The sequence below is a fragment of the Protopterus annectens genome, chromosome 7.part0 (genome assembly GCF_019279795.1).
Source record: "Protopterus annectens isolate FY-2018-M chromosome 7.part0, PAN1.0, whole genome shotgun sequence".
NCBI lineage: Eukaryota > Metazoa > Chordata > Ceratodontiformes > Protopteridae > Protopterus > Protopterus annectens.
The window spans coordinates 1,309,386,488-1,309,413,029 of NC_056739.1; the positions used below are offsets into that span (position 1 = coordinate 1,309,386,488).

Below are 26,542 nucleotides of genomic sequence, written 5' to 3' on the forward strand. Positions count from 1 at the left end.
CCCCCCTCAGAAACAGCTGTCCTTCTTTCCAGGGGTGCTTTGGCATCTCTTGACTCAGAGTACTATTCAGGAAGTTCCAGTTTACCAAAGTGGCAGGGGGTTTTACTCCAGAATGTTTGTAGTACCCAGGATAGAGGGTACTTGGGGACCAATTTTAGACTTCTCCCTGATCTAAATACATTTCTGAGGGTTCCCTCTTTTTGAATGTTGTCCCCTCTGACTTTATTCCCTCTTTTACTTCCTCGGGCTTATATGGTGTCTGTGGATCTCAAGGATGCTTATCTCTGTATCCCAGTTCGGCCCCTTTTCAGGAAGTTTTTACATTTCTCTGGGGCAGTAGAAAAGCCAAAGGACAAGCACAGAACTGAAAATGCCAGGAAGCAATAGATTGCTTTTTTATAGGCTACAGGGGATCCAAGTCTTTTCCTACTTGGATGACCTGTTTCAGGCATCCTCTCAGGAGACCTTATTGCAACGTCTCCATATTGCCGTTTCTCTTCTGCAGTGCCTGGGGTTCACTATAAGTTTCAAAATGTCCTTTCTGACTTCTCCTCAGCATCATGTCTTTCTGGGGTGCAGGATCCAGACTGTGCTGGCATCCCTGTCTCCTCTAAAGGCCCTAACTCTCATTTCGTTTTTTCAGTCCCTTTTTCCACTAACAGCCAGGGAATTTCTGAGAGCGCTGGGGTTTATGGCCCCCACTATTCCTATGCTCCCTCTGGCCAAACTCCACATGAGAAAGTTTCAGTGGTTTCTGAAGTTAGTTTGGCTTCAATGTGCTCTTCCCTCACATTTGTAGTTCATAGGTTCATAGGTTCATACTAGGCTATCTGCCCTAGGGCATTTATAAGCCTAGCCAGAGTATGTTTGGCTTTCGCCACCCATTTTAAATTAATTTTGCTATGCCCTTTTTCGAGGTTAGTATACTGTGCCTCTGTCTAACAGTGACACAGAAGTGATACCCGGGGTAAACCTACGATCTCCCATCCACTCATCAAGATTCCTTTTGAAAAGAGTCAATGAGGGACTCTGCCTAACCTGGACTGGGATTTTATTCCAGAGTGAAGGGAGCCTCTGGGTTATGAATCTGTCCTTCCAGCATGTCCTATTTATTTCAGTGCTGAGGTTCAAGTCTCTCGAGTGTGTAGCTCGATGGAATTTGGATTTTTTGAGGTGCAGCATGTCCCTTAATTCCGGGTTGGACATGGCCTTATACGTCAGGCACAGGTCACCTCTGAGCAGGCGGTATGCCACTGAGTAGAGCTGGAGTTTCTTTAACCGGGCAGCATATGGCATCTGTTTGAGCCCTTTGATCCTCTTGGTGAGGTACTTTTGGGGTCTTTCCAGTTGCTGCAGGTGTTTGGTAAGGTACATCCCAAAAGGGGCATTGTACTCAATTATGGGCCTTATGAGGGATGAGTAAAGAGGCACGATGACCTCCCCTAATCTAGATGTGAATCCCTTCATGATTAGGTGGGCTATATAAAATGTTTTTCTAACCACTTTGGCCACGTGGTTGTCAAATGAGAGATTGCTATCAACTTGGGTCCCCAGGTCCCTAATTACTTCTTCTGTACTTAATGGATTACCACCTATGTGGTAATTTGTGGGCACTTTGTTTTTGCCAAAGGGATGACTATACACTTTTTGGCATTTAGCTTGAGGCCATGGCTCTGGCACCAGTTGTCTGTTTCTACGAGGCCCTTTTGGAGGATGCTTGTGTCGGCTGGAGAGTCGATTATGGCCCAGTTTGCAGACATCTGCGAACTTGGTCAGCCACAGTCCTTCCGTGTTGGCCTGTACCTCCAAGAAATATATACCAAACAAGAGAGGTCCCAGGACTGAGCCTTGTGGGACGCCACTTGTAACTGGTTTGGAGTCTGACATGGCTCCAGCAATTCTAACCATGTGGGTTCTGTCCTTGAGCCAGTTTGCAACCCATCTAGTGACATAGGGGTTTATATTTAAGCTGGTGAGCTTATCTATAATGCCCGAGTGGGGTATTGTATCGAAGGCTTTTGCGAGGTCCAGATAGGCTGTGTGGACCACCTTCCCTTCGTCAATGGCCTTGGTGACTGTTTCAAAGAAGTCAACCAGGTTTAAGAGGCAGGATCTGCCCTTAACAAAGCCAAACTGGGTAGGATCCAGTGTCTGTAGGTCCCCAATATCTTTATTTATGAGGTCCATGATGATCCTTTCCATAGCTTTGCAGACCAAGCTAGTCAGGCTTAATGGGCGATAGTTTCCAGGGTCCGTTGAGGCACCACCTTTGTGGAGAGGGACCACTGTTGCTGTACGCCACTCTTTGGGTACATATTCTGTAGTAAGGCTGAGATTGAACAGTAGTTTTATGTTTGGGTTTAGCTCTTCTTGGAGTTCATAAGGGATGCAGCCTGGGACACCGTCTGGTCCCATTGATGCTGTGTTTTTTGCTTTGGAGAGGGCGGCTCCCACCTGAGCATCTGAGATGTCAGGGGGGCAGCACTCTGCTGGAATAGATATTTGCCCTTTTGGTGGGGAGGGGGGGGGGGAGAAGTTTGCGCTGAACCTGTCAGCTAGGATGTTGGCAGTGTCTGTGGGATCAGTGTATTTTTTGTCATTTTGGACTAATTCTGAGCATATCTGGGAATTCCCACCCAGGTTCCTAACATAACTAAAGAAAGCCTTGTGATTATCCTTAGTGTCCTGTGCAATTTTTCTCTCGAAGCTGGCCTTTGACGATTTTATGAGTGCCCTTAGTTTTTTGCTAATACTGATCAGAGATGCCTTCCCTTTTTGGGAAGTTCCTCTTCTACATAGATACCTGTTTTCTGAGGACTTGCTTAGGGGCCTGCAGGAAGCCAGGAAACCCAATACTAGGAAATCCTACTTTTCCAAATGGAAGAGATTTTCTGTTTGGCGTCTTTCACGTAACCTGGATCCACTTTCTGTGGATGTTCCTTTGGTTCTTTCTTATCTGTGTGAACTGCTCAGTGCTGGGTTGGCTTATTCTTCTGTTAAGGCCCACTTATCAGCTATCTCTGCTTGTCCGCCTTTGCCACCTCCTTTAGCTTCTAGATTTCTTAAAGGCATCCTAAATATTAGGCCTTCCAGAAAACCTGTTCCTCTGCCCTGGGATCTTAATTTTGTTTTGGAAAAATTGCCTCTACTCCTTGGACTGGTGTTCCTACTGGGGCTCTCATTTTTGTGGTTGGTATGTCCAGACATTACTTTTACGTCCTATGCTATGTGAGGAGTATACATGTGGCATATAACATACCTTAAAGCAATCTAAAAGCTTTGGTATACTGGCCAGACATCGGGGCACCCTTAGCAGGGAATCCCTGTCGTAATGAATACTACAACAGTGAAGAGAAGGACATTTACCTTTATGGAAAATTTTACACACTGTACTTTATGGTAAGATTTTACACAACTGTTCTTTCCTGATAAGTTAATATAATAAATGATAATACTTTCTTGCTGTTATTACTACAAAGTATGATTAGTCTGTGCCTAACTGAGCATTCCTGGTTTGGTCTTTTAATTTTTATTTTTTTTATGCTGCTTTAGAATGCATTTGAATTGGGAGTGTATATTTTTGGATTTCCATTTTTTACCGATTTACTGTTTTGTTTGTTTGTTTATAGATTATTTCTGTTTTTGACTGTTTTCACTGGCTTAATGACTTTGCAAGATAGTAGCATTCTTTGAACCGTAAAGACTGTGAAGGAGTAGGAATCTTTGGCATTTTCCCATAAATGCATATGATGTACAGGTAGGTAGCGATTTGTATGGTTAGCTTTATATATATATATATATATATATATATATATATATATATATATATATATATGTATATATGTATATATATATATATATATGTATATAGGTTCATAGGTTAGTACTAAGCTAATTGCCCTTGTGAGCCATTTTAAGCCTAGCCAATTATCCCTTGTGAGACTCAAACCCTGCACCTTGTGTTTGTAAGGCAAACACCTTAACCATTAGGCCACTCTGTATATATATTTGGGATCACTACTAAATCCCGAATGCCCAGAATCCCGAAGACCGGAATCCCGAGACAATAATCTCGAACACTGGCAATACCGAAAATACACATTCCCGAAGTTCATAATCTCGATTTAAGACACCCACAAAGCAAAACACATAGGAAATAATCTGTAACAGTCCCCTGATATAAAAGGAGTACTATACCATCACTTATTTCACACATCCACAAAGCATAATCCATAGGAAGTACCTCTGACAGCTCCCTGCTGTAAAAGGAGTACTACACTTTTAATTAGTTGACAGCTTTGGCCAGGAAGCAGAACTGTAAGGATGGATTGCGTGAGAGACTGGCCGCTGGGTATCCTTCAACTCCTAAACACCGTAAACTTATTGACAGACGTAATAATTTTCAGTTGGTCCTAGATAATCAAAAGGAGTATACCTGCATGGGATTTGTCCATGCAATAGCGTGGTTGCTGAAAATCACTTACAGGAGTCACAGGGTGTTTAAGATGTTTTAATGAGCACTTGCAACGTGAATGGGTTTTTCAAATTAGGGATCTTCACTTATGAATGGGATTATGTTTGCCACAGTAGAAACTGTGTTTATTAAACATGGGGCAGAGACATGTGATGCCTACTTCCGTATGTCTCAAGTTCTCTGTTTACATGCTGTGAAATGCCGGATTTATGTGCTTGCTACTGCTGGTGTTACATATAGTGAAAACTGCAAGTCTGGTGTGTGTTTATGGTTCACTTTACACGTTTTGGTGTCTGGGATGCGGAATTTCATTGGCAGCAACAGTATTTCATAAGGTTTCTACGGCGGTGTTGGAAAGGTACTGATTTTCAGTATTTCGGGCAGTCGGTATTAGAGATTCGGGATTGCGAACGTTCGGTATTACCAGCATTCGAGATTCTCGTCTCGGGATTCCGTGTCTTCGAGATTCTGAGCATTCGGGATTTAGTAGTGATCCCATATATATATATATATATATATATATATATATGTGTGTGTGTGTGTGTGTACATATATATATATATATATATATATATATATATATATATATATATATATATATGTGTGTGTGTGTGTATGTATATATATATATATAAATATATATATACGGATTCACTTTATAATCTCGAAATACTGAAATATCAAATTTCAGTATTTCGGGACTATGAAGCCGAACTTCCGAAATAGCAAAACCCCATAACCGCGAATCCGGAAATGTCAAATTCGCTGTGGTGGTGTGCTATGTGACATGTGATGTACTGTGTGCATGATTTACAGTTTGGTATGTGGATATCATTGGAGATTCAGGTAAGTGAATATTTTTTTAAGGGTTTTGGGTAGGGATTTGAGTGTATGTGAGTGTGTTCGGAAGTTGTAGGTGTGGGTTAGGGTATGTTGGTTAGAGTATTAATGTGTAATTGTTGAAAGTAGTGGTGTTTGTACATTTGTAATGTGAATGTGCAAGGGGACTGTAGAGTGTGTAGTGGTGAGTTTACTATCTTTTTCTGTTTAGTCCGACCTCGGAGTTAGTATATATAAGTAGCAAAGGTGTGGGGGTGCAGGTGGGCTTGCCCCCCCCTGCTTAGTTGTAGGGTAGGTTTATTTATTTGTATTGTTGTGTTTGTCTGTTGTTATGTGGGGAGGTCGGTGTATGTCTTGTGTGGTGTATGGTGTGTTTACGTTCACTGTTTTGACTTTCGTGGTTTCTGTGTTTTGGTTTTTCGGCTTTATAGTCTCGAGATACCGAAATTCGATATTTCAGTATTTTGAGATTATAAAGTGGATCTATATATATATATATATATATATATATATATATATATATATATATATATATATATGTGTGTGTGTGTGTGTGTGTGTGTGTGTGTGTAGAAATATAGAGGAGAGGAAAAGCTCCAAGTAGTACATGTAACAAAGTAATCAAATGGCAGAGTAAACAAAAACATTTAGAACTAATAAATATGACAAAATAGTCAGAGGAAAAAATTGCTAGAACATGTTCAGTGACTTAAAACATATTAGAGTTCAAAAGTTAAGTACAGTACTAAGAAGAAGAAGAAAAAATGGTCACGCATACAAAAATAAAGTGAATAAATAAATTATAAAAGTGTACTATATACAGGAGATAATCCCAAGGCACAGATCACTATGCCAGTCTACAGTGCTGTAGGCTGTGAGGAAACGCTTGCTTGTTGATGGCTGTGTGAGTGCAGGAGGACTGCTATGGAGAAGAATACCGCCATCAGGTCTGATAATGGCTACAAGAGTTTTGTTCTGAATCCGTCTTGTAATTTGCATTTCCATTTATAACTGTTTTCTAGGAATTAAGACCTATAAGTTTTACAGTTGTATTTTAGGGAAGTATAAGAACTACTTGATTTGCCTTTTCAAAACACTTCCAAACCAGCACTATTTTTCTGTCATTTATAGAATATGTTTTGAGATGACTTACTTTCTGAGCATTAATAGAGAAATACATATAATGTACTGTTACCAAAGTGGATATCTCAAATGACAGTAGTCAGCATACTGAAACTATAGGAGATCCTCACAATATTTGTGTTTCATTTGCCCTTTGGAATGTGGCTATTCAAATTCAAACCAGTATTGGTTTGGCTTTTTTAAGGAGTTTAAGCAACATAGTACCATCCACATCTTCATTAAACAACAGTGCTAATACAGTTTCCAACAGAGAAGACAAACCTGGTATAGTTGTCCTTTTATCTTTGTATTTCTAGCTCAGTTACATTTATTCACTCCACTGGTTTTCTGTTCATTACCTGTTGGTATTTATTGTGTAGGTGTAGCCTGCTGACATATTATGCAGTAAACAAGATATTAGGCATAAGTACTATATCTCATCAGGGGACCCTCTTCCTTTTACTTCTTCCTGTTGGTTTCAAACCTTTCATATTGGTGACTTTTTCAGAGGTGGTTCTATCTTCCAACCTTGCATACTAGCTGAAAGAATTTTATCTGTTCTATTGGCCTTCCTTAGAAGGAGTCTCAGTATGATCAGCACAAACAGCAGAGTGGAGAGATCTACAGCTCAGGGTGAGGTTGGGTATACTGCTTGCTCAAAAATTTCTTTAGAGTCATAGTGGCAAAGCAAGGTAAAATGGATTCAAAACATTTAATTATGGTATTCTAACTATGCATCTATTCTTTCTTTAATCTGCTAGACATTCTGTTTACTATATTGAATATGTGCTAGCTCCATGGTGCACAGGGATGGACAATACCTCTCAACTGTACAGATTTTCGCAGAATGTCCAGATTTTAGCTTCATATTTTTGGTCCATTTTTCATAAAATTGTGTTTTTCTGGCAAATGAATGGTAAGTTATTAAAGACCGAAGTTCAGAAATAATGACAGACGCTTGAGCTTCAGCCTTCATATCCTTCAGAAAATTCATGCTAACACAAAACCTGTTATTCTATCAACTTTCTATGTTTGTAAGAGCAATATTTAAAAATTGTTTCTATTTTGGGGCCTTTGTCCCACTTTTATTTATGACATTGTTCATATTTCTTGCTCTAAGAGTTTGAGAGGTATGGATGGAGCAATGACCGGGAGCCCAGGAAACCCAGGTTTTGATTAATGGTCACAGTTCTTGAGGAAGTGGATGAGAAAATAGAAAATTTGCAAAGGACTGGCATTTTGCTAGGTTGCAATATCATTTAGATGGAGAGGTTGGGATTCAAGTTGGTGCTTAAAACCTTGTTGAAGATAGCTGGGGCATACTTCATCCACTACAAATCTTGGGGATACCTCAGTAAATATCTTTGAGATTCCAAAGTTGATGTCATTACATATCACATACATGGGGACAAAATTATAGGTAGGGCATAAAAACAAGCTCTCCATTGCAGCATGGTGACACTGCATTGGGCTGGTTTTATCTTCTCTCCATCCTGAATACTGAATCTTTCAAGGAGAAAAAAGTTTGTTTGGGCATCTGGTGCTTGAGAAGATGCACCAGAAGCTGCTGATGTTCAGCTATCAATGAAGCAAAAAAAAAAAAAAAAAATTACTATGTACAAGGGGAAGAATAGACAACAGGATATGCTTAAGTGGATATTGTTTAATGGTAACCGAATACACAGACTGGGAGGCCAGGAAAGACATAATTCTAGAACTTATCATATTTATGTGTGAAAGGAGTAAAGGTCTAAGTTATGAAAGGCTGCTTAAGTATTAGATCCTGTAAATCACTGCCCAGACCTGACTGTGCAGTGACTTGGTGGGGTGTAAATGTTATTTGCAAAGACTTGAAACTGGCAAAGTATGTAGCATCTGAACTGGAAAGACAAAAAAATTATATATTACATAGGGAACATAAACATGCACACATTAATGGCGAAGCATATTGTCTTGACACTAGGAAATCACACCATACTGGATTGGAGTGAACACAATGTATGAAATGCAGTGTAGCTTGGGATAATATGAATGGCAGTGGAAATGATCTTAAATGTTATGTGGTACACTGAATAGCAACAAACATGCCTTACTTTTCCAAACTGCCATTTTGAATCAATGTGTAACAGTACCATTGATTGTTGTTCAGAACTGTGCATCTTTCACTTTGGTTTCCTGTCATCTTAGGTACTATTGCACAGGGAAACTTTATGAAAAAAATAAATTCATTGTGAAAATCCATCATGCCTTCCCAGAACTTGGCATTCACAATTCTGTCTACAGCAGTGTCTTTGTAAATGAAGTAATGGCTTTATACAGAAATGGAAACGCAAAATACTCAAAAGTATAGAAATATTAAATACATCACCATGCAAGGCCTAGAGTGCATGTCTATTCGACACTTTATTGATACATATTAAACAGTCGAGAGTCGCATAATATTGTAGCCACAACCTCTATACAAAGCTCCATGTATCTACAGTAAGCATTTCTTAAGGTGTACTTATCCTGTATAAATTGAGGGTGGAACTGTGTTTTTAATAAGGCTTTTAATTAACGTAAGAGTACAAGCTTTTATAACCTTTTGTATGATCTGTTTGTAATGTTAATAAATCCTGATCTACACACTGCATCATGGACACGTGTCATGTCTCAGTGTCTACACTGCTTTGTCTGTACTGGCAGGTTATTCTTGTCATAATGGCTTGCATTTTTTTCCTACAGGAGCTGGTAAACTTGGTTCTTGAGGAGTTCTCACAAAGTAGTTATCCAGGAAAAAATCCTACCTCTATATTTCTGGAAGTTGGGTGTGGGTCAGGAGCCCTGTCCATCAGTTTATTGCATTCTCTTCCACAGGTATATACAAAATATTTTTACCTTCCACATTTTGCCTCTGCAGGTACTAACAAGAGTAGTTATAGTAAAATGTATAATGATTTTACTGATGGTAATCCAGTTTACTAAATCATTTCATCTGTATGCATTGCAAAAGGTACATTATTAAAGCCAGTGAGTCTCACTTTCTTGCAAACCTACACTGCCTTTGTTTGGAGCTAAGAAAGAGTCCTGGCCAGTTGATTTAGCCATATCAAATAATTACACTGTTTCATCCAAGATAATCTAAAATGAATGACGTTAACTGAAAGAACTAGAAAATAATTTTATAATACAGCGTGTTACACAGTATAAGAAGTTGGAAGCATGTGTTTATATTAAATGTGGCATTTGTAGTATTAAGAAAACATTACATTTCTACTACATTGATTATGTTTTCTTTTGCCTGGCATCAAATTCAAATGTACAGCTAGTTTGTCAGTTTAACCCTCATCTGGTATAACCCTCATCAGATATGCAAGTTTAATGTAACAACTAATTTAATTTACTATTTTATGCTTGTTTTAATCGGGGAAAACAGTTGCATGACTGAGACTGTGAAATGTGTCTGGTGTAGTTTGTATTCTTGTGGAGGAAAGCCCTTATTACATGCCATTTCCTTTTTGTTCCTAGCATAGTAATCATTTTATTTATTTATTTATTGTAGTTTTGAGATGGAATCCTGAATTTCCGGAAAACTAGTTTTCTTCTTGCATGGCAGGGTATAGTGAATTTATGACAAATTTAATCTGTTGTGCAGGAGACCATTTCAGTACTGTGTAATTATAACAGTCAAGGAAGCAAAAGAGGTTAAACATTTGCCCTTTAATTACTTCTTTTTCATTTTATAGCAGTGTGCATATGGAAAGAAACGAAATTCTGTTTTCAGTGGCAAAACAGTATTTGCTGTCAAAAGTCAGACTTTTCACATGGCTTTTCTAAAATTACTCTGTACTATTGTTACACAGCTGTGGTATCAGACTGAGATCCATAAACTCTATTTTCTCACAAGCGGTTCTCCCCAGTATAAAATAAAGCATTATTTACCTGGAAAAGTGACTCACAGCTCACAACACAGTGGCCACATAAGAAGCAGGCTTACGCTTTTATTTAGAATGTACTTCTGGTATTGCAAAAACTACATCAAGTTTGTAAATTAGTAAATCCAGAAGCACTTAAGCAGAGATCAGAGCTTATACTTTTCAGTTCACTTGCGTCATGATGTGAGTAACTTGCACATTCACAAAGTATTGCATGACCACAAACCATCAACATAAAAGTATTTCCATAGTTTACTGTACATACCTCCCGAAACAAACTTAATTGAAGTGTATTTTGCACTTCCCTGTAACTCACAACAGCAGACTGTATTATTTGTTAATTCCACTTACAAGAGGGTGATGACCATCTAAATCCACTCCTAAATAGTATTACAGTGGGAGGGAGTTAAAGGGCCACAGTCTTACCTTATAAATGGAATTAACAGAAACTGCAGTTTGGTGATCTAATTGATTAGCAGTAGGCATCTCAAAGCCAAATCCTGTGCATTAATATGTCAGTTTCTTGCTTTGTCCTTCAGTTGCATGTTTTGAGTTACCTATTGGTCACTGGTTAAATGAACGTATTTTGTAGAGAATTTGATTGTAAGAATAAGTTTTTTGTTTGTTTGTTTTTTGTGGGTGGGGCTCAAATTCAGGTTAAGGGTTGTGCCAGTATGGGACAAAGGCACATCTGCCTGTGTGGAGTAGTTTGTATGTATTTTGTTGGTCATAGTTTATTTCTTGCATACAAGGTATCTATTCAAAATGTGCAAATGAAGGACACAGTGAGGGACTGACAGATTAAAGTACAAAATGTATTTCAGGTTTCCTAAAGTACAGGATTTTAGTTCTTTACATATGATTTCTTGCCCAATTGTGGTACCAGCCAAAGACTGCTTCATAGGTTGGTACTAGGCTGTCAGCCCTTGGGCCTTTACAAGCCTAGCCATAACAATTCCCTTGATATTTCCTGCCATAATATGTACTTTCCTGTACCCCTGTCTAGCAGGGCGACTGACATGATCCCTGGGGTGAATTTCCTATCTCCCATCCAATCATCAAGGTTCCTTTTGAAGAGAGCCTTGACATGTATGGGCAGTCTTTTCCAGAGTATGGGGAGTCTCTGGGTCAGGGACCTATCCCTCCAGCATGTTTTGTTCATTGTGATGGCAACGTTTAGATCCCCTGAGCGTGTGGCTCTGAGGGATTGGGATTTCTTTAAGGGGAGCATGTCCAACAGCTCAGGGTTTGACATGGCCTTGTATGCTAAGCAGAGATTGCCTCTGAGTAGACGATGTGCCACAGAGTATAGCTGGAGTTTTTTTAGACGGTCAGTATAGGGCATCTGCTTTAGGCCTGTGAGTCTTTTAGTGAGGTATTTCTGCGGCCTTTCCAGCTGTTGCAGATGTCTTGTGCGGTACATACCAAACAGGGCGCTGTACTCTATAATGGGTCTAATGAGAGATGAGTACAGTGGGACAGTGACCTCCTTTTTTCTGGATGAAAAGCCCTTAGTGATGAGGTGTGCCACATAGAAGGATTTCCTGACTGTTGTGGCAATGCGGTTATCGAAGGTGAGACCACTGTCCACCTGTGTCCCTAAGTCTGTCATCACACTTTTGGTGTTTAGTGTACTACCACCTATGTGATAATTCATGGGTGCATGAGTTTTTCCAAAGGGGATTAACTATACATTTCTTGGCCCATGGCTCTGGCACCAAGCATCTGTTTCTGTAAGGCCCTTTTGTAGAATATCCACATCATTTGGGGATTCCATAATAGCTCCCAGTTTGTAGTCATCTTCGAACTTTGTTAGCCAGAGTCCCTTAGTGTTGGCCTGTATTTCAGAGAAGTAGATGCCAAACAAGATCGGTCTCTGGACTGGATTTGGAGTCTGCTACTTTTACAGTCTGGGTTCTGTCAGCAAGCCAGTTGGCAACCCATTGAGTGAAGTAGGGATTTATGCCCAGCTTAGTAAGTTTATCTATGATTCCAGAGTGGGGGATGGTGTTGAAAGCCTTAGCGAGGTCCAGATAGGCTGTGTGGACCGCCTTACCCTCATCCACAGCTCTGGAAACTGATTCAAAGAAGTCAGTCAGGTTCAGGAGACAAGATTGGCCCTTCACGAACCCAAACTGGGTGGGGTCAAATGTTTGAAGATTGCCAATGTCTATAAGTTCCATGCTAATGCGTTGTATACCCTTGCAGATCAGACTCATCAGACTGATGGGACGGTAGTTCCCGGGATCCAAGGTGGATCCCCCCTTGTGGAGTGGGATAACTGTAGCTGTACGCCACTCAGTGGGCACGAAGCCTGAGGTGAGGCTATGATTAAACACTTGACTTAGGTGAGGTGCCAGTTCATGTAGTACACCGCCTGGGATGTTATCTGGTCCCATGGATGCTGTATTCTTAGGTTTGGTGAGTGCAGTTTCTACCTGTGTGGCCATGATTACCGGTATTTGGCAATCTTTTGGTATTGAGATGGGCCATTTAGGGGGTGAGAGGGGGGTGAAGTTGCCACCAAATCGATATGCCAGGATATTGGCAATATCCTTGGAATCAGTATATTTAATGTCATTCTGTTGTAGCTCAGAGCATATCTGAGCATTGCCATTTAGATTCTTGACCTAACTATAGAATGCCTTGTGGTTGTCTTTGAAATCTTTGGCAATTTTATTTTTGTAACTAGCTTTGGAGGATTTTATGAGGGATCTCAGCTTCTTACTGAGGCTGGTAAGGGAGATTTTTACATCCTGGGATTTTCCTCTTTTCTGCAACAGTTTCTTTCTTCTGTTGTATAGTTTGTTTATGACAGGAGACCACCAGATTGGCTTACTTTTTTTGGAGGAGAGCGTCTTGGTTCTATTTGGGATGGCATGATTCATGCACGAGTGCTCGTACAGTGCCTTAGTATAGGATTCAGCAGTCAAACTTTCAGCTCCTGTCTGCTTGGGTGTCCTGAAGTTTGTCACTTCTGACTTGAGTAGCATGAAGTTGGCTTTGGAGAAGTTTTTTACGGAGGTTTCCTTACTAGGGGGTGGGGGTGGGATGTGGATGTCAAGTGTGATTTGCTTATGGTCAGACCTGACCAATGAGGAGGTGATAACTGGTGTGGAGCATCTATCTCCCATGTTCATAATGACCAGGTGTAGGATGTTGGAGCCCCTGGTGGGACAATGGATTAGTTGATCCAGGGAATTGGAATTTTTGAATTCCAAGAATCGTTGGGAAAAGGTGTTGGTACCCGAGTAGTTTTCCCAGTTAATGGCAGGGTAGTTGAAATCACCCAGTATTAGCGTGTTTGGTTGTATCTTAATATTTTCCAGTATGTTTAGAAAAATGTAGTGAGAATCTTGGTGGGGGATCTGTAGCAAGCCACAATTTGGATTACAGTCTTACCTAGTGTTAGTTGCACCTGGAGAATTTCAGATGCATCTAGCCTGGAGGTGTGAATATCGTTGTTGAATATGGACACTCCTCCACCTTTAGTGTTTCGGTTTTGGTTTGGTGGCCGGAAAGTGTGGTAAGAGTTGTAGCCTGGTATTGCAGGGGTGCTGTCTGGAGCTTTGAACCAGGTCTCAGTTACTGCACAGATATCGATGTTCTCCATTTTGGTTTAGACTTCTAGTATTGAGTAGCATTACCTTCAGATTTTGCATGCTTGTATCTGTTACGGTGATGGTTTTGTCTTTTGAACCTTGCCTAAAAAAGGCACTGTAGGGGTAGCAAGAGCTTTAGCCTGTAACCTGAATCTCAGGGGTGACAGGTCCAGACCATCTCTGGCAAAGCATTGTGGTTTGTCTATCATGTCGTCCCAGGCAGACAGATAATGGGTCTCCCTTGAATGACACCAGACGTTTAGCCAATTTTTGAAGTCAGTCATTTTGTCCTTATACTGTGGTATCATTCTGGGCAAAGGCAGTATGCTACTCAGGGCTAGGGTCATACCTGCCTGGACCACATGATCTGAGAGCTCTTCCATGTCTCTTTTTATATAGTCCAGGGAGGTACGTCTCAAGTCATTCACTCCGACATGGACAATGATAGAGTCCTATTTGTACTTGCTGTGGAGTGACTTGAATGCATGCGTTATGTGGCGGATCCTGGCACCCGACAGGCAGCTGACTGTAATTTTTTCCTTGTTCAGCCTGGAGAGTGGGACATCAGTGTGCCTGACTATAGAGTCACCTGTGACTAAAGTGTTGGGTACGTTGTCTTGCCTTAGGGGCTGTTGTTGGGTTGTGACTGGTGTTTGTTTCCCATTATGCTTCCCACTTTTTTCTTTTTTTTACTGAGCCCTTTTTGCCTCAGTTTACCCTTGTACTGTTGCAATTCCTGTGTTAGAGTATTATTTTTCCACTTATTTATATTGCAACTAGAAAATGACTTTTCCATTTTGCTCACTTGTACCAGGTTTATGACAAGCCTGCACTACAGAAGTCACCCTTCGTATTTTGAGAATGGCTTGATTCGTTTCCTTTTCAGTTGCTTGCTGCAAAGAAGTTAACAAGTGCACACACTACTATACTAGCAGCTTTCAAAATGAAAAGAAAGTATGAATTAGTTTAATTGTGAATGCCTCTTATGGTCAAAATGAAGATGACTGAAGTCATTTTAGATGTATAGGATGCTGCCAAAGGAAGCAAGATGTGGTATACCGCTATTATAGCATTATTAGGCTTGGAATGCTTCCTAAAATGCATTCACCAAGCTTGCACATTTTCTGTCTTTGAAGACATAAAGGTTGATGTAAGAACGTAGAATAAAAGTTTGGACCTTCAGAGATGCTGACTTCAGAAGAAACATGGTCTTTCAAGTCTAAACACTTGTATTCCCCATCATACTCACATCTGTATCTTCCTTGCATTTTTCCTATCTGTTCCCTAGTCTTTTTCAAACAACACCTATTCTGTTTGATAACTTGTGCTGCAACACTGCTTAAAAACCCGTACTTGAGCCTTCCTTCTACCAGCTGCCACACATGTCCTCTTCTACACTTTCTTTTTATTATGTTTTGCTTATATTCATCCATTTCACCCTCCTGAAATATTGCAAAATTTCCCTTTCATGTGTCACTTTCTGTTTCTTTTAATTATTATTCACTTTTGTAAATCCACACACTTCGTTCCATTATGCTTTACAGCCAAGTCCTGGACGCTACAGTTTACAAATGGATCTTAGGATGATGGATTCTCTTGCTTCATATTGTAAGATGAATGAATGATACCCAAGTCACTGGAGATATTGATGTGAAGTAATTTGATCTCCTAGCCCAGTATCTGTCCATTAATCATATTATTCCTCTGAACTCACTGTTTCCCTTACTAGGTTCATATTTTGCTGTTTTTTTTTTTTTTCTTTACATCCCTAGCATGCCCTTTACCTTACTTGTACTGTGCTAAACCTGTATTCTCAATTCCCTTCCACCTCTTACTTCTTCCCCATTAGTCACTAGCCTCATATGTAAATTCAATCTTTAGCAGGCTTGGTTGTGACATAGTGACTTTGCAGTGGTACTTCACTTATAAAGTCACCTCTGTAAAGTAGTTTTGAGCACATTTATGCTTTTGTAGGTCTTGCACAGAATTCTTAACTCGGGTGTACTTGGCTCTGTCTTTCAAGGATGATGATGAACTAGTGATGCAGGATTCTTCTCAAACAGGACAGATTATGCCTGTAGTAAAATAACCCTAACTAAAAGTACACTGAGATCCTAGACATTCACAGTCCTGCTTCCGGGTCTGGCACAGGTAGTATATGATTGATTTATATTAGTCACTTTGCATGCTACTTTGACATTATTTCACAATAATTACAGGTGTATCCTGTCAGTATTTTTAATGGAAAAGACATCTTGTAAGTGTAAGTCATGTGTTTGTTTATTAAAAAAAATGTATTGTTATATCTGTTATTTAAACTTCCTCCACAAACATTCATCACACCTCCAAAATCAAAACCTTTTTACTGCCTAATACCCCCACTGATAATTCTCTATCTTCTCACAGCCTATGAATATCAATACCTCCCAGGCTCTCACTACCCTAGACCAGCACTTCTAATCTACCAAATAACTTTAATCAGCTACTACCCCACCTGTCATCTGACTCTTCTAATGCAAAATCTCAACATCCCATTTGAGCCACATATATTAACCCGGGAACTAAATACTATCACAAACTCTTATTAAAACTCCAGAGACTTGCTATTAGATTACTACCTAACCTCATAGTGGATGGTGACATCCACCCTAACCCAGGCCCAACCCCACCTGTTGCTACCAACTCCACAAATAACACCCTTACTAGCCGGCAAAACTCAAATAAGGCCTCCAACTCGCTCCTAGTGTGTCACCTAAACATTAGACTTATAAACAAGAAGATTCACTACTTACATGCCCTCCTGGATGTGCACTCCCCTGATGTACTATGCCTTTCCGAAACCTGGCTCAAACCTACTACCTCTGTTAATGAGGTTATACCCCCAGGTTACAGTATATTAAGACTTGATTGCATCTCTAGGAAGGGGGGGGGTAGCCATCTTGTATAAATCCACACTAGAAGTATCCAAAACTAGTACTCCACATGCCTTGATAACTGACTATGCAGAAATACTCATCACTAAGTTCCAAATCATCAAACACAAATCTATAAACACTCCATGTATCTATATTCCTCCAGGTAGCAACACAAATACCTTGGAGGGCATCCTCCAATGACTGTCCATTAATTGCCCCCGAGAAACTATTATTCTCGGGGACTTTAATATCGACTGGAACACCTGTTCCTCAGACTTCCCCACCACCCATATAAATTTGCATGGCTTCTCCCAGATCATATCTTCCCCTACCAGAATCAATAAGCCTAACAATAAGGAAAGTATCCTAGACTGGATATTAATAAACAACCTAACCCAGATATGTAAAACAGGCACCCTACCTGAGGACATCAGTGACCACTTCCTGACCTATATAATCAGGAAAAGAAATTACATCCCTCAACAATCTACCTTTAAAACCATTAGGAGTAATAAGAACTTTAATCATGCTAAATTCCAAAATTAACTTAACTCATTTGACTGGACTGACCTAAAACTACTTCCACTAGATGAAGCAGTCTCGTACTTTAACTCTAAATTTCTTGCTATCCTGGATAACCATGCTCCTAAACGTACTATCAGAACCAATAATAAAGTAGCACCATGGCTGACCAATGATACAAGACAAAAAAATATTAGCAGAAACAAAGCGTGGACCTCCTGGAGAACCACTAAATCCCCAAAAGACCACTTCATATATAAACAGTTGAGAAATGATACAAAGAAGTCCATTATGCTAGACAAAAAAAGCTACTACTGTAATCTGCAACAAAAGCACCAAAATCAACCACAAAAATTCTGATCAGGCATAAGTAAACTTCTCCATCCAGGTCAGTCATCTACTCCTACCCCCTTGACTACCCTCCAAAAACCTCCTAAAATTGTTGCTAACACCTTTAACACTTTCTTTACAGAAACCGTGCAATCCCTAACCAACAAACTATCTCCCAGTACCCCAAGTACCACCAGTCCCACACCCCATAATAACACCCCATTCAAGTTTGATCCAGTACCAACATATTTTATTACGTCCCTACTTAAGAAACTGTAACCCACCACCCTTTCAGCAGACCTACTACCCGCAGAGTATCTCGAAAAAGCTGCTAATGAAATAGCATACCCCATGTCAATCTTAATTAATAGAACTATTCTCGAAGCTTATATCCCCTCCATCTGGAAAATCACCCATATTATTCCACTTCATAAAGGGGGAAATTCCACTGAACTCTCAAATTACAGGCTTATAGCCATCCTGTCTCCCTTGGCTAAAGTAATGGAAAAATGTATACATAAGCAGTTTCTAGCTTGTCTTAATCAGAACACTCTCCTAGCCCCCTCCCAGCATGGATTTAGGCCTTGCCATAGTACAACTTCAGCCCTTCTGTCCTTCTCTTACACAATAAATCAAAACCGTAATGACAACAAGCTCTTTTCTGCCCTCTTCCTAGACCTATCCACGGCATTTGACATGGTAAACCACCAGTTACTCTTGGATACACTAAAATCACTCTCCATAGATAACCTAGAAATTAGCTGGTTTGATTCTTATCTAAGTGGCAGACAAGCTATATTATGGAAAGATAACCTATCTTCCCTTTTACCAATCACCCTTGGAGTCCCCCAGTGATCTATATTAGGTCCCCTCCTATTCTCCATATTCATTAATGACCTGCACAAATTCTTCCCAGATGCAGCATGTATTCAATATGCAGATGACTCCACCCTAATCTGCTCTGCCACCTCCCCCACGGACTTACAATCTTTATCCCAAATCACTTTTAACAAAGTAGAGAACTGTCTCACTGGTCGCTGTCTACTATTAAACCCAAATAAAACCAAACTGTTACTCTTCTCCCCCACTCGCAAGGTCCCCTCATCATCTCTCACCATAACATCTAACAATGGCACCATAATATCCCCAGAACCTTGTACTAAACTACTGGGAGTAATCATCGACAGCAACCTTAAGTTTGATGCTCACACAGAAAAAACTATTAAAACAGTTAATAAGAAACTAGGCTCTTTATACAAGATTAAACAATTCCTAACCCCATCTGCCAGGACTGTTATTGCCCGTACACATTTGCTATCAACCCTTCTTTGTAAACCTAAGTAAGTCAAACCTCAATAACTTTACTAGCTGCTACAATAATATTGCCAGATTTGCCACATGATCAGCTTATAGAACCCAACACTGTCAAAACTTCAAATCATTAGACTGGCTAGAACTCTCCTATCAACTTCAGTATAATCATCTTATAGTTGTTCACAAAATTCTCTACCAACCAGACAGTACACCCATACTGAAAAATATTACCCCCTACAGTAACCTAAAAACCCTCCACTCTACCAACAGAATGCAAGTACAAACTGTTAAAGCCAACAATTCAGCTGGTGAATCACTATTCTCCAACTCTGCCGATAAAATCTGGAACTTTCTGCGGAACTTAATACAGTCCCCTCCTTATCCCAATTCAAAATATCCCTTAAGAAACACCTAAACATGCATTGGCTTTGTCCCTGTACAAACCCTGACTAAACCCCACTCAAACATCAACTATAAATGATAACCTTATTACAGGAATGAAACTCTGATCCTCTAACTGTTTAGAATGTTGTATGTCTCTCACCTAATGGAAAGAATTAAAGTAAGGGTGATATCTTGTCTCAACCATGTATGTTAACCACTATAAATGTATGTGTTTCCCTTATCAGATGTAATCTCTAACTATTTCCTACTCAGCTAATAATTTACAACCATTTCCTGTGTGTACTTGAGAAAATCGTGAACATGTGTGTATATGTGATAATTCACTGTAATAATTTCACTGCATTTATACTTATGTACATTTGGAGCTTTTCTCCCCGGGCCTCCTCTGAAAATGGACCTGTATCCAGTCGGACTTTCCCGGTTAACAAATGTAAAATAAATAAATAAATACATTTTTATTGGGCTTCCGTTGTAAATGGGCTCTAACTCAGGCAGACTGCGTCAGTAAACACATGGAAGTAAATAAATGATGCTCTCCTTGATGGATCAGTCTAAGCAGAGCAATTATTGCAAAGGGATATTTGGTGCAATTATCAGCACACCCTTGAGAAAGCAAAAACAATGAAAGATATTCTAATTGTTAAAACACTTTTGTCTTTCACAAAAAGAACAAACTTGACCATATGTTAGCTGTTTTGTTAGTATGCTGTTATATAATATGACCAGCTTGATCATGTGACTGCTGAACAAACTACATAAAACATTTAAAGATTCATGGACAAAAAAAAAAAACATTGATTAAAAGTACATTCGATGAAAAACAATGAATGAATAAATGCATTAAAACCATGGAATACTAAATAATGTATTCATATGTAAAATCATTGCTTTGTTAAATTAGAATGAAAATATGAAGAAATATATATTTAAAGCTTTGTTCAAAAATCTCAATATGGCAACCTTCATTTTGAAATAATACACAAGAGACACATTCTCATTGATACCTGGAGGGTGACAAACATGTAGTTTCAGCGACCAGAAAAGTTCTTTAAATTTTATTATTTTTTCCTCCAAGACCCTCTCTTGGATTCGGAGTTATTCTTAACCAAAATAATAAAACTAAACTTTTCTGAAACCTATGCAGTCAATAGAATGTTTATACAAGGTCCTCTTAGGATCGTAGGACGTTACTAGGCTAATGGCCCTAGGGCCGTTACAAACCTAGCCAAGTTTTACACATATTTCCATGATCGGCACCTGTCACCCCTGTCCAACAGGGACATAGGTTTTTCCACTGAGGTGATCTTATGGTTACCCATCCAATCCAGATTGCATCTGAAGAGGGACAATGAAGTACTCTGCCTGACATGAAGCGGGAGTCTGTTCCAAACGTGTGGTAACCTATGGGATACAAATTTGTCCCTCCAGCAAGTTCTTTTACTGTAACATATCAGGTTAAGGCCATTAGAGTGAGTAACCCATGTACCATTTGACTTACAGATATGCAGCATTTCCAATAAAGCAGGGTCAAAGATTGCCTTATATGCAAGGCAGAGACCACCTGTGAGCAGTCTGTATGAAACAGAATAGTGACAGTGACTGTAGGCGATCCTCATAGGAGAGATACTGAAGACCTTGAATTTTCCTTGTGAGGAACCTTTGTGGTCTCTCCGATTGCTGCAGGTGCTTGGAAAGGTACATACCAAAAGGGGCATTGTACTCGATTATTGGCCCCATGAGGGAAGAGTACAGGGAGGTTATAACTTTTTTTTTTTTCTGGAGACAGTGCCCTTGCTTATGAGATGAGAAATATAGAATGCCCTTCTTACCACTGTGGAGACATGGTGATCACAGGTAAGCTTGCTGCCAACCTGTGTGCCCAGGTCTCTCACTACTGAGTGCGTACTTAAGGTGTTGTTATTGATGTGGTAGTTAGCAGGAACATCACTCTTGCCGAAAGGGATGATAATAAATTTTTTGCATTGATTTTAAGGCCATGACTTTGGCACCTGTCATTTGTTTGTGTGCACAGATTTCCCTTCATCAAGGGCCTTGGTGACTGTCTCTAAGAAGTCCACCAGGTTGGGGAAGGGGGAGTGAAGTTTTCACAGAATCTGTCAGCTAATGGGTTAACAATGTCCACAGGCTCAGTATATGTGGTATAATTAACTACCAGTTCGGAACAAATGTGAGCCTTTCTTTTAAGGTTACATATGTAACTAAAGAACGCCTTGTCCTTAGTTGAGAAATCTAATTTGGGTTCATAGTTAGCTTTGGAGGACTTCACAAGGAGTCTTATTTGCTTGTTTAAGCTGAGGAGGGAGTGTTTCCAGTTTGGGGCTCATTCCCTCTTATTCTTAGATGACAGTTTCTTCCTCTTATTGTATAGCCTCCTAACGTATTTTCTTTTAATATCAAATATGTGTTCAAGCACTCGTTCCCGTAATGTCCTTTCTGGTTTTCCTATATAAAAGGCCAAACAAGAGTGGCATAAAGCTGCGTATGTCACTCCCTATTGACCTGCAAGTATTATATCCATTAAGTTTAACTGTAACTCTTCCCAATTTAAAACAGCCACCCTGTAAAATATATTTGCAGATGTTGCAACCATCGCATCTGAATGTCCTCTTCTTTTCCTTTTTCATAGGGAATGATCTCTCCAACAAGTTCTTAATATTGCACCCTCTGAATCTAACCCTTACTGTAGGAGGAAATAATTTACTCAAAATTGTTGTCTACTTTAAATATTTCCCAGTTCTTCCTTATTAATGTGTGACACTACAACTATTAATAGAAGAGGTGGTAACGACATTCCCACAATGTCCTTTGGTATTACATGTTGTTGCCATTGTATTAATGTTGTTGTCTCCTAGAATGGGCCTGTAGATGCCTTTTTTGTATTTGCCAAACACTTCATCCCAGATCTTTTTCATGAATGGTTTGGGGGAGATTCTGTAAACATTTGCTTCAAGTTAAAAATTTCTTCAAGCTATAATTTCCTTTAGCATCTGAAATCATTCACATCATCCTAACAAATTGGCCCTTATCTTTACTCCTTTGTTGTAAAAAGTACCAGCAGTTAAAGAATAAAAATGTGTTAGAATAACTGGGTTTGCAAAAAATGTGGAAGAAAATTTTAACATTACTTTTCATTAGCTTAACAGCTAAACACCCTGTTCTAAGTACTCTGCATTGATATTGTAAATGATCCTTAAAAAGGATGAAGTACAGTTAAGAAAATCTGTGAATTCTTTTAAGTCAGTTTCTGACCTACACCAAAACAAACTGATGTCATCTTGGTAATGTGCATACATTTTCCAAAATTTAGAGTACTTTGAGTCAAAAACAAACTTGTTTTCCCAGCAGCTAAGAACAATGTTTGTGTAAAATGGGGCACATGCTGCTCCCCCCCAATAGCAACATCTATAAGCTATAAGTAAATAAAATATAAGCTGTAAATTTCTTGAAAAGGCCATGTGCAAAGAGGTTCAAAGATATGAAACACAAATGAACGCATTAAGACAGACTCAAAAAAGAACGAGAACATAGTTTATGTGCCAAAGAATGGATTAAAGGTGCAAACTTTGTAAATTTCTAGCCAATCTATACTCAACCAACAGCAGTGGCTACTGACAGTGAAAGAATTATACAGACGGAATGCGATAATGGGCTTCATAACCAAGCTGGATCCAACCAGGCAGTTTCCAAACTTTGAGTTGAATGGTTCTGTGACAGATCAGCCCTGAATCAGAAGTGTGAACAAGCTTGAGACAAGAAGCTACACTTTCTATAACAGAGAAAACAACATGCTTAAACCATGCACAAAGAGACTGCAGCCCAAGGCAGTGCGAGATTAATGCGATAAAAATGCATTCTCATTTAAAATGACGCAGTTACTGAATATACTATCATTGCATGCAAACTTCCCCCTAGTTCAGAGTAAACATTTACTGTTCCACTATTTATTGGAAGAAGTCCAAAACAAGGAAATTATTGAAGATGCAGTCAGTGTTATGATTATACTACAAAAGAAGCTTGCTAATGACTTAAAAGATATTCTTTATGTCTCAGGCTTTACCAGAAGCGATCATACTGAATCAGTATAACTTCGTGGAGTCAACAATGCATCTACTTAATAAAAGAAATGCAGCAGAAAAATCAAAAGTTGAAGATTAAAGATAAAGACTCTTGAGAAGAAATTGTTGTCCTTTCTTTGGGAAATTAATGTTCTTAAATGGAGGAGGAAAGAATGAAAAAAATAATCAAACTAGTGAAAGAGAAAGAAGCTGGAAAAGGAGGAAAAGGTGAGTTGGAAGGCCACAATGGAGAAAGCTGCTAGTATAGCGTATATTGGGGAATCCTGGTGAGAAAAGAAATATGAATTGCATGCATTGAGCTAAGAAATCCACATGACAAGAGGAGGGTTGAATTATAAGAGTATTGCCTCCGTCCCTAAACAAAAAAGAGAAAGATTGCACCTGTTATGGTGAGACTGACCGTGTTGATGTATACAGAAGCTTTCACTTGTGAGCTTATGACAGATTTGCCAAGACACAACGCACAACATGCATGAAGAATCCAGTCCTGGCAAAAACAATCAGATGAATATTCCAAGAAAAGGTTGTAAATCCTGTTTTGGGGGTAAAACCTGGGAACAGTTACTCATAGTCTCTAAAGAACAGTCCAAGTCCCATAAGACTATTTATAAACTGAGTGGTGTAAAATGTTTAGTCTGTTCTCAGTTTGTATATTTCACAGGAAACTATTCCAAACTTGGTTATAAGTCTGTACAACAAAGAAAATATATTAAACTGTTTTGATCTGTGTGTAAATCTGCAATAGGGTAATTGCTGCCCAGATTGACAGGGAACAAAAGTCTTCATGCTAAAACACCATGGTATTGCTGTCCCTGAATTGGAAATGATTACAACAAAGTGTACCCATTTGTGTACACCTCGTGGTAACCTTTCTGAATCGAGCCAAATGTCTTTTCAAATTTAATGAAAAAGATTCAACTAAACTAAATATATAAAGTGCTGTCTTGCTTATTCACTACTACTAAGAAGGGGTTTTGCTCTCATTCATACCATCAGTAATCTGGGTGATTTGATTAGCAAATGGGGCACTTGAGGCATTGGAAGGGTTCAGTGGAACCAACATCAGTTTCCATCCTCTTGTCTCATCTCTTAGGGGAGGATGTGCACGTAGGGACTTGAGATCCTGTGCCTCTGATAAAAAGTGGGGGACTAAAGAAATGCCCCCTGATTTACACAAGTGCCCTTACCAGGGAATGCAGTAGCTTACTTGCTTCTTAAACACTACAGTGCTCAGTATTACTGCATGATGTATTTATTTGCAGATGTAGATAAAAAATCTCCTGTGGCTGTATAGCCTGTGGGTAATGTCATCACTTTCCCACCTCCCTTTCAGACATTTCAAGGGTAATCATAAGTACATGGAAAACACATAACGGGGTGGTGGACAAAGAGGTGTTGAGCCATGAATGGTGTCTTTATATGGTTAGGTTCAAAGAAACACATAGTACAACACAAAAATGAATAACTCATAATTATTGACATTTTTAACTTGAAATGCATTTAACAGTTATGTAATGGGTACTTCTGCCTTGTATGTCTACAAAAAACTAAGAACCAGGATGAAAAAACATTGACTTACCCCTTTGAGGAGCAGCAATAACCGAGTAGTTACTTCCCAATGCTTTCTGAATAGAGCATTACTACTGGCGGTCTCCGGCTTACTTTCAGTGCTTAGAAATGCACAGAATAAGAAAACAGGTTAAAGTACTGTTTCATAAACCATGCTATATATGTGTATTTGTGTCTGTTTTTCAACCTTAATATTGCATGGCTTGTTCCGATTTTTTTCTCTTTTACTCAGCTTCTGGGCATGCTGTATTTTTTAGCTAGAGTGCCATTTCTTTTCTGTCTTAGGTATTAGATTTAGAAGTAAGCTCAGTACTCACAACATCTGGACAGCTAGCAGAGAATGAACTGTGTAAATTATGTGATCATAAATTGCACAAACAGCAAAAGGGAAAATCCTTCTCCTGTGAAATGCTTCTTGGCCTTATTTTAGTCATTTTATTCATGTTTTGTTGATTAGATTCATCCCACTAGACTTGTCAGTAAGAAGCAACTGAAAATGGACGAAATTTGAATGATATCTTGAAAATGCACTGTATGCAATCAATGACAATATTCCTGCCTAAATTTTTGCGCCATGAGATTATCATCAAGAGTCTCCTTCAAAGTAACAGAGTGAACAGTATGAGTGAACAGAAGGAAAAGTAAAATTTGTGACAGAGTTATACCTTTATACGTATTACATATACACACACAAATGATATAATCAGTACTGCAAATAGTACAGAAACGTAGGCCAGGGTTGTACAAATGTGAAATACTAATAGTTGTATTTGTAGACTAATTTCTGTTGCTAACAGTTCTTTTGTATAGCTAATAATACTCTCCTGAAATAAGCCCTCATAATGTACTCAGTATCAATACAGCAGACTCAGAATATGTTCTTTGTGCTGCATATGGCTAAAGCACCACCTGTGCTTTATTTTTCTGGGAAAGCAAATATTAAAATTTATCTTATTCATCGTCTGCTTTCGGCTTTTCTCAGTTAGGGGTCGCCACAGAGTATCACCTGTCCACTCATGATTGGCAGTGGAGTTTTACGGTGTCGAGTTGCCAGCCCGACTCCTAATCTTCCACGGAAGGCACACACATGCACACACTCATGCATAGGGCCAAGTTAGAGTATCCAATCCACCTACAGCATGTCTTTGGGATGTGGGAGGAAACCGAAGCACCCGGAGGAAACCCACGCGACTACAGGGAGGACATGCAGACTCTGCACAGAAGACACCCCAGCCAAAGATCGAACAGGCAAACCTCTTGCTATGAGGCAGCACCGCTAACCGCTGCACCACTGCGGCTGCCCAGGAAAGCGAATATTAAAATTTATACTTTCCATAAATTAAAATGATATTGAATTACTTATAAATATTGAATTGACAGATACATTTGCTCCTTGTCTTGCACATAATGAAAGTACCAGCTGTGTTTCTGTATAAGA

The 26,542-nt window shown here is 39.4% G+C and overlaps 1 protein-coding gene across 4 annotated transcripts in view; it reads left to right on the forward strand.

The window, feature by feature from the left end:
• Positions 1–26,542, forward strand: part of HEMK1 (HemK methyltransferase family member 1) — a 1,059,949-nt gene that overhangs the window by 740,570 nt on the left and 292,837 nt on the right. For all 4 annotated transcript variants that reach the window (XM_044077921.1, XM_044077920.1, XM_044077922.1 and 1 more), the window contains exon 5: positions 9,161–9,292. In XM_044077921.1, the coding sequence (XP_043933856.1) occupies positions 9,161–9,292 (132 nt within the window). The remainder of the gene's footprint in view (positions 1–9,160; positions 9,293–26,542) is intronic.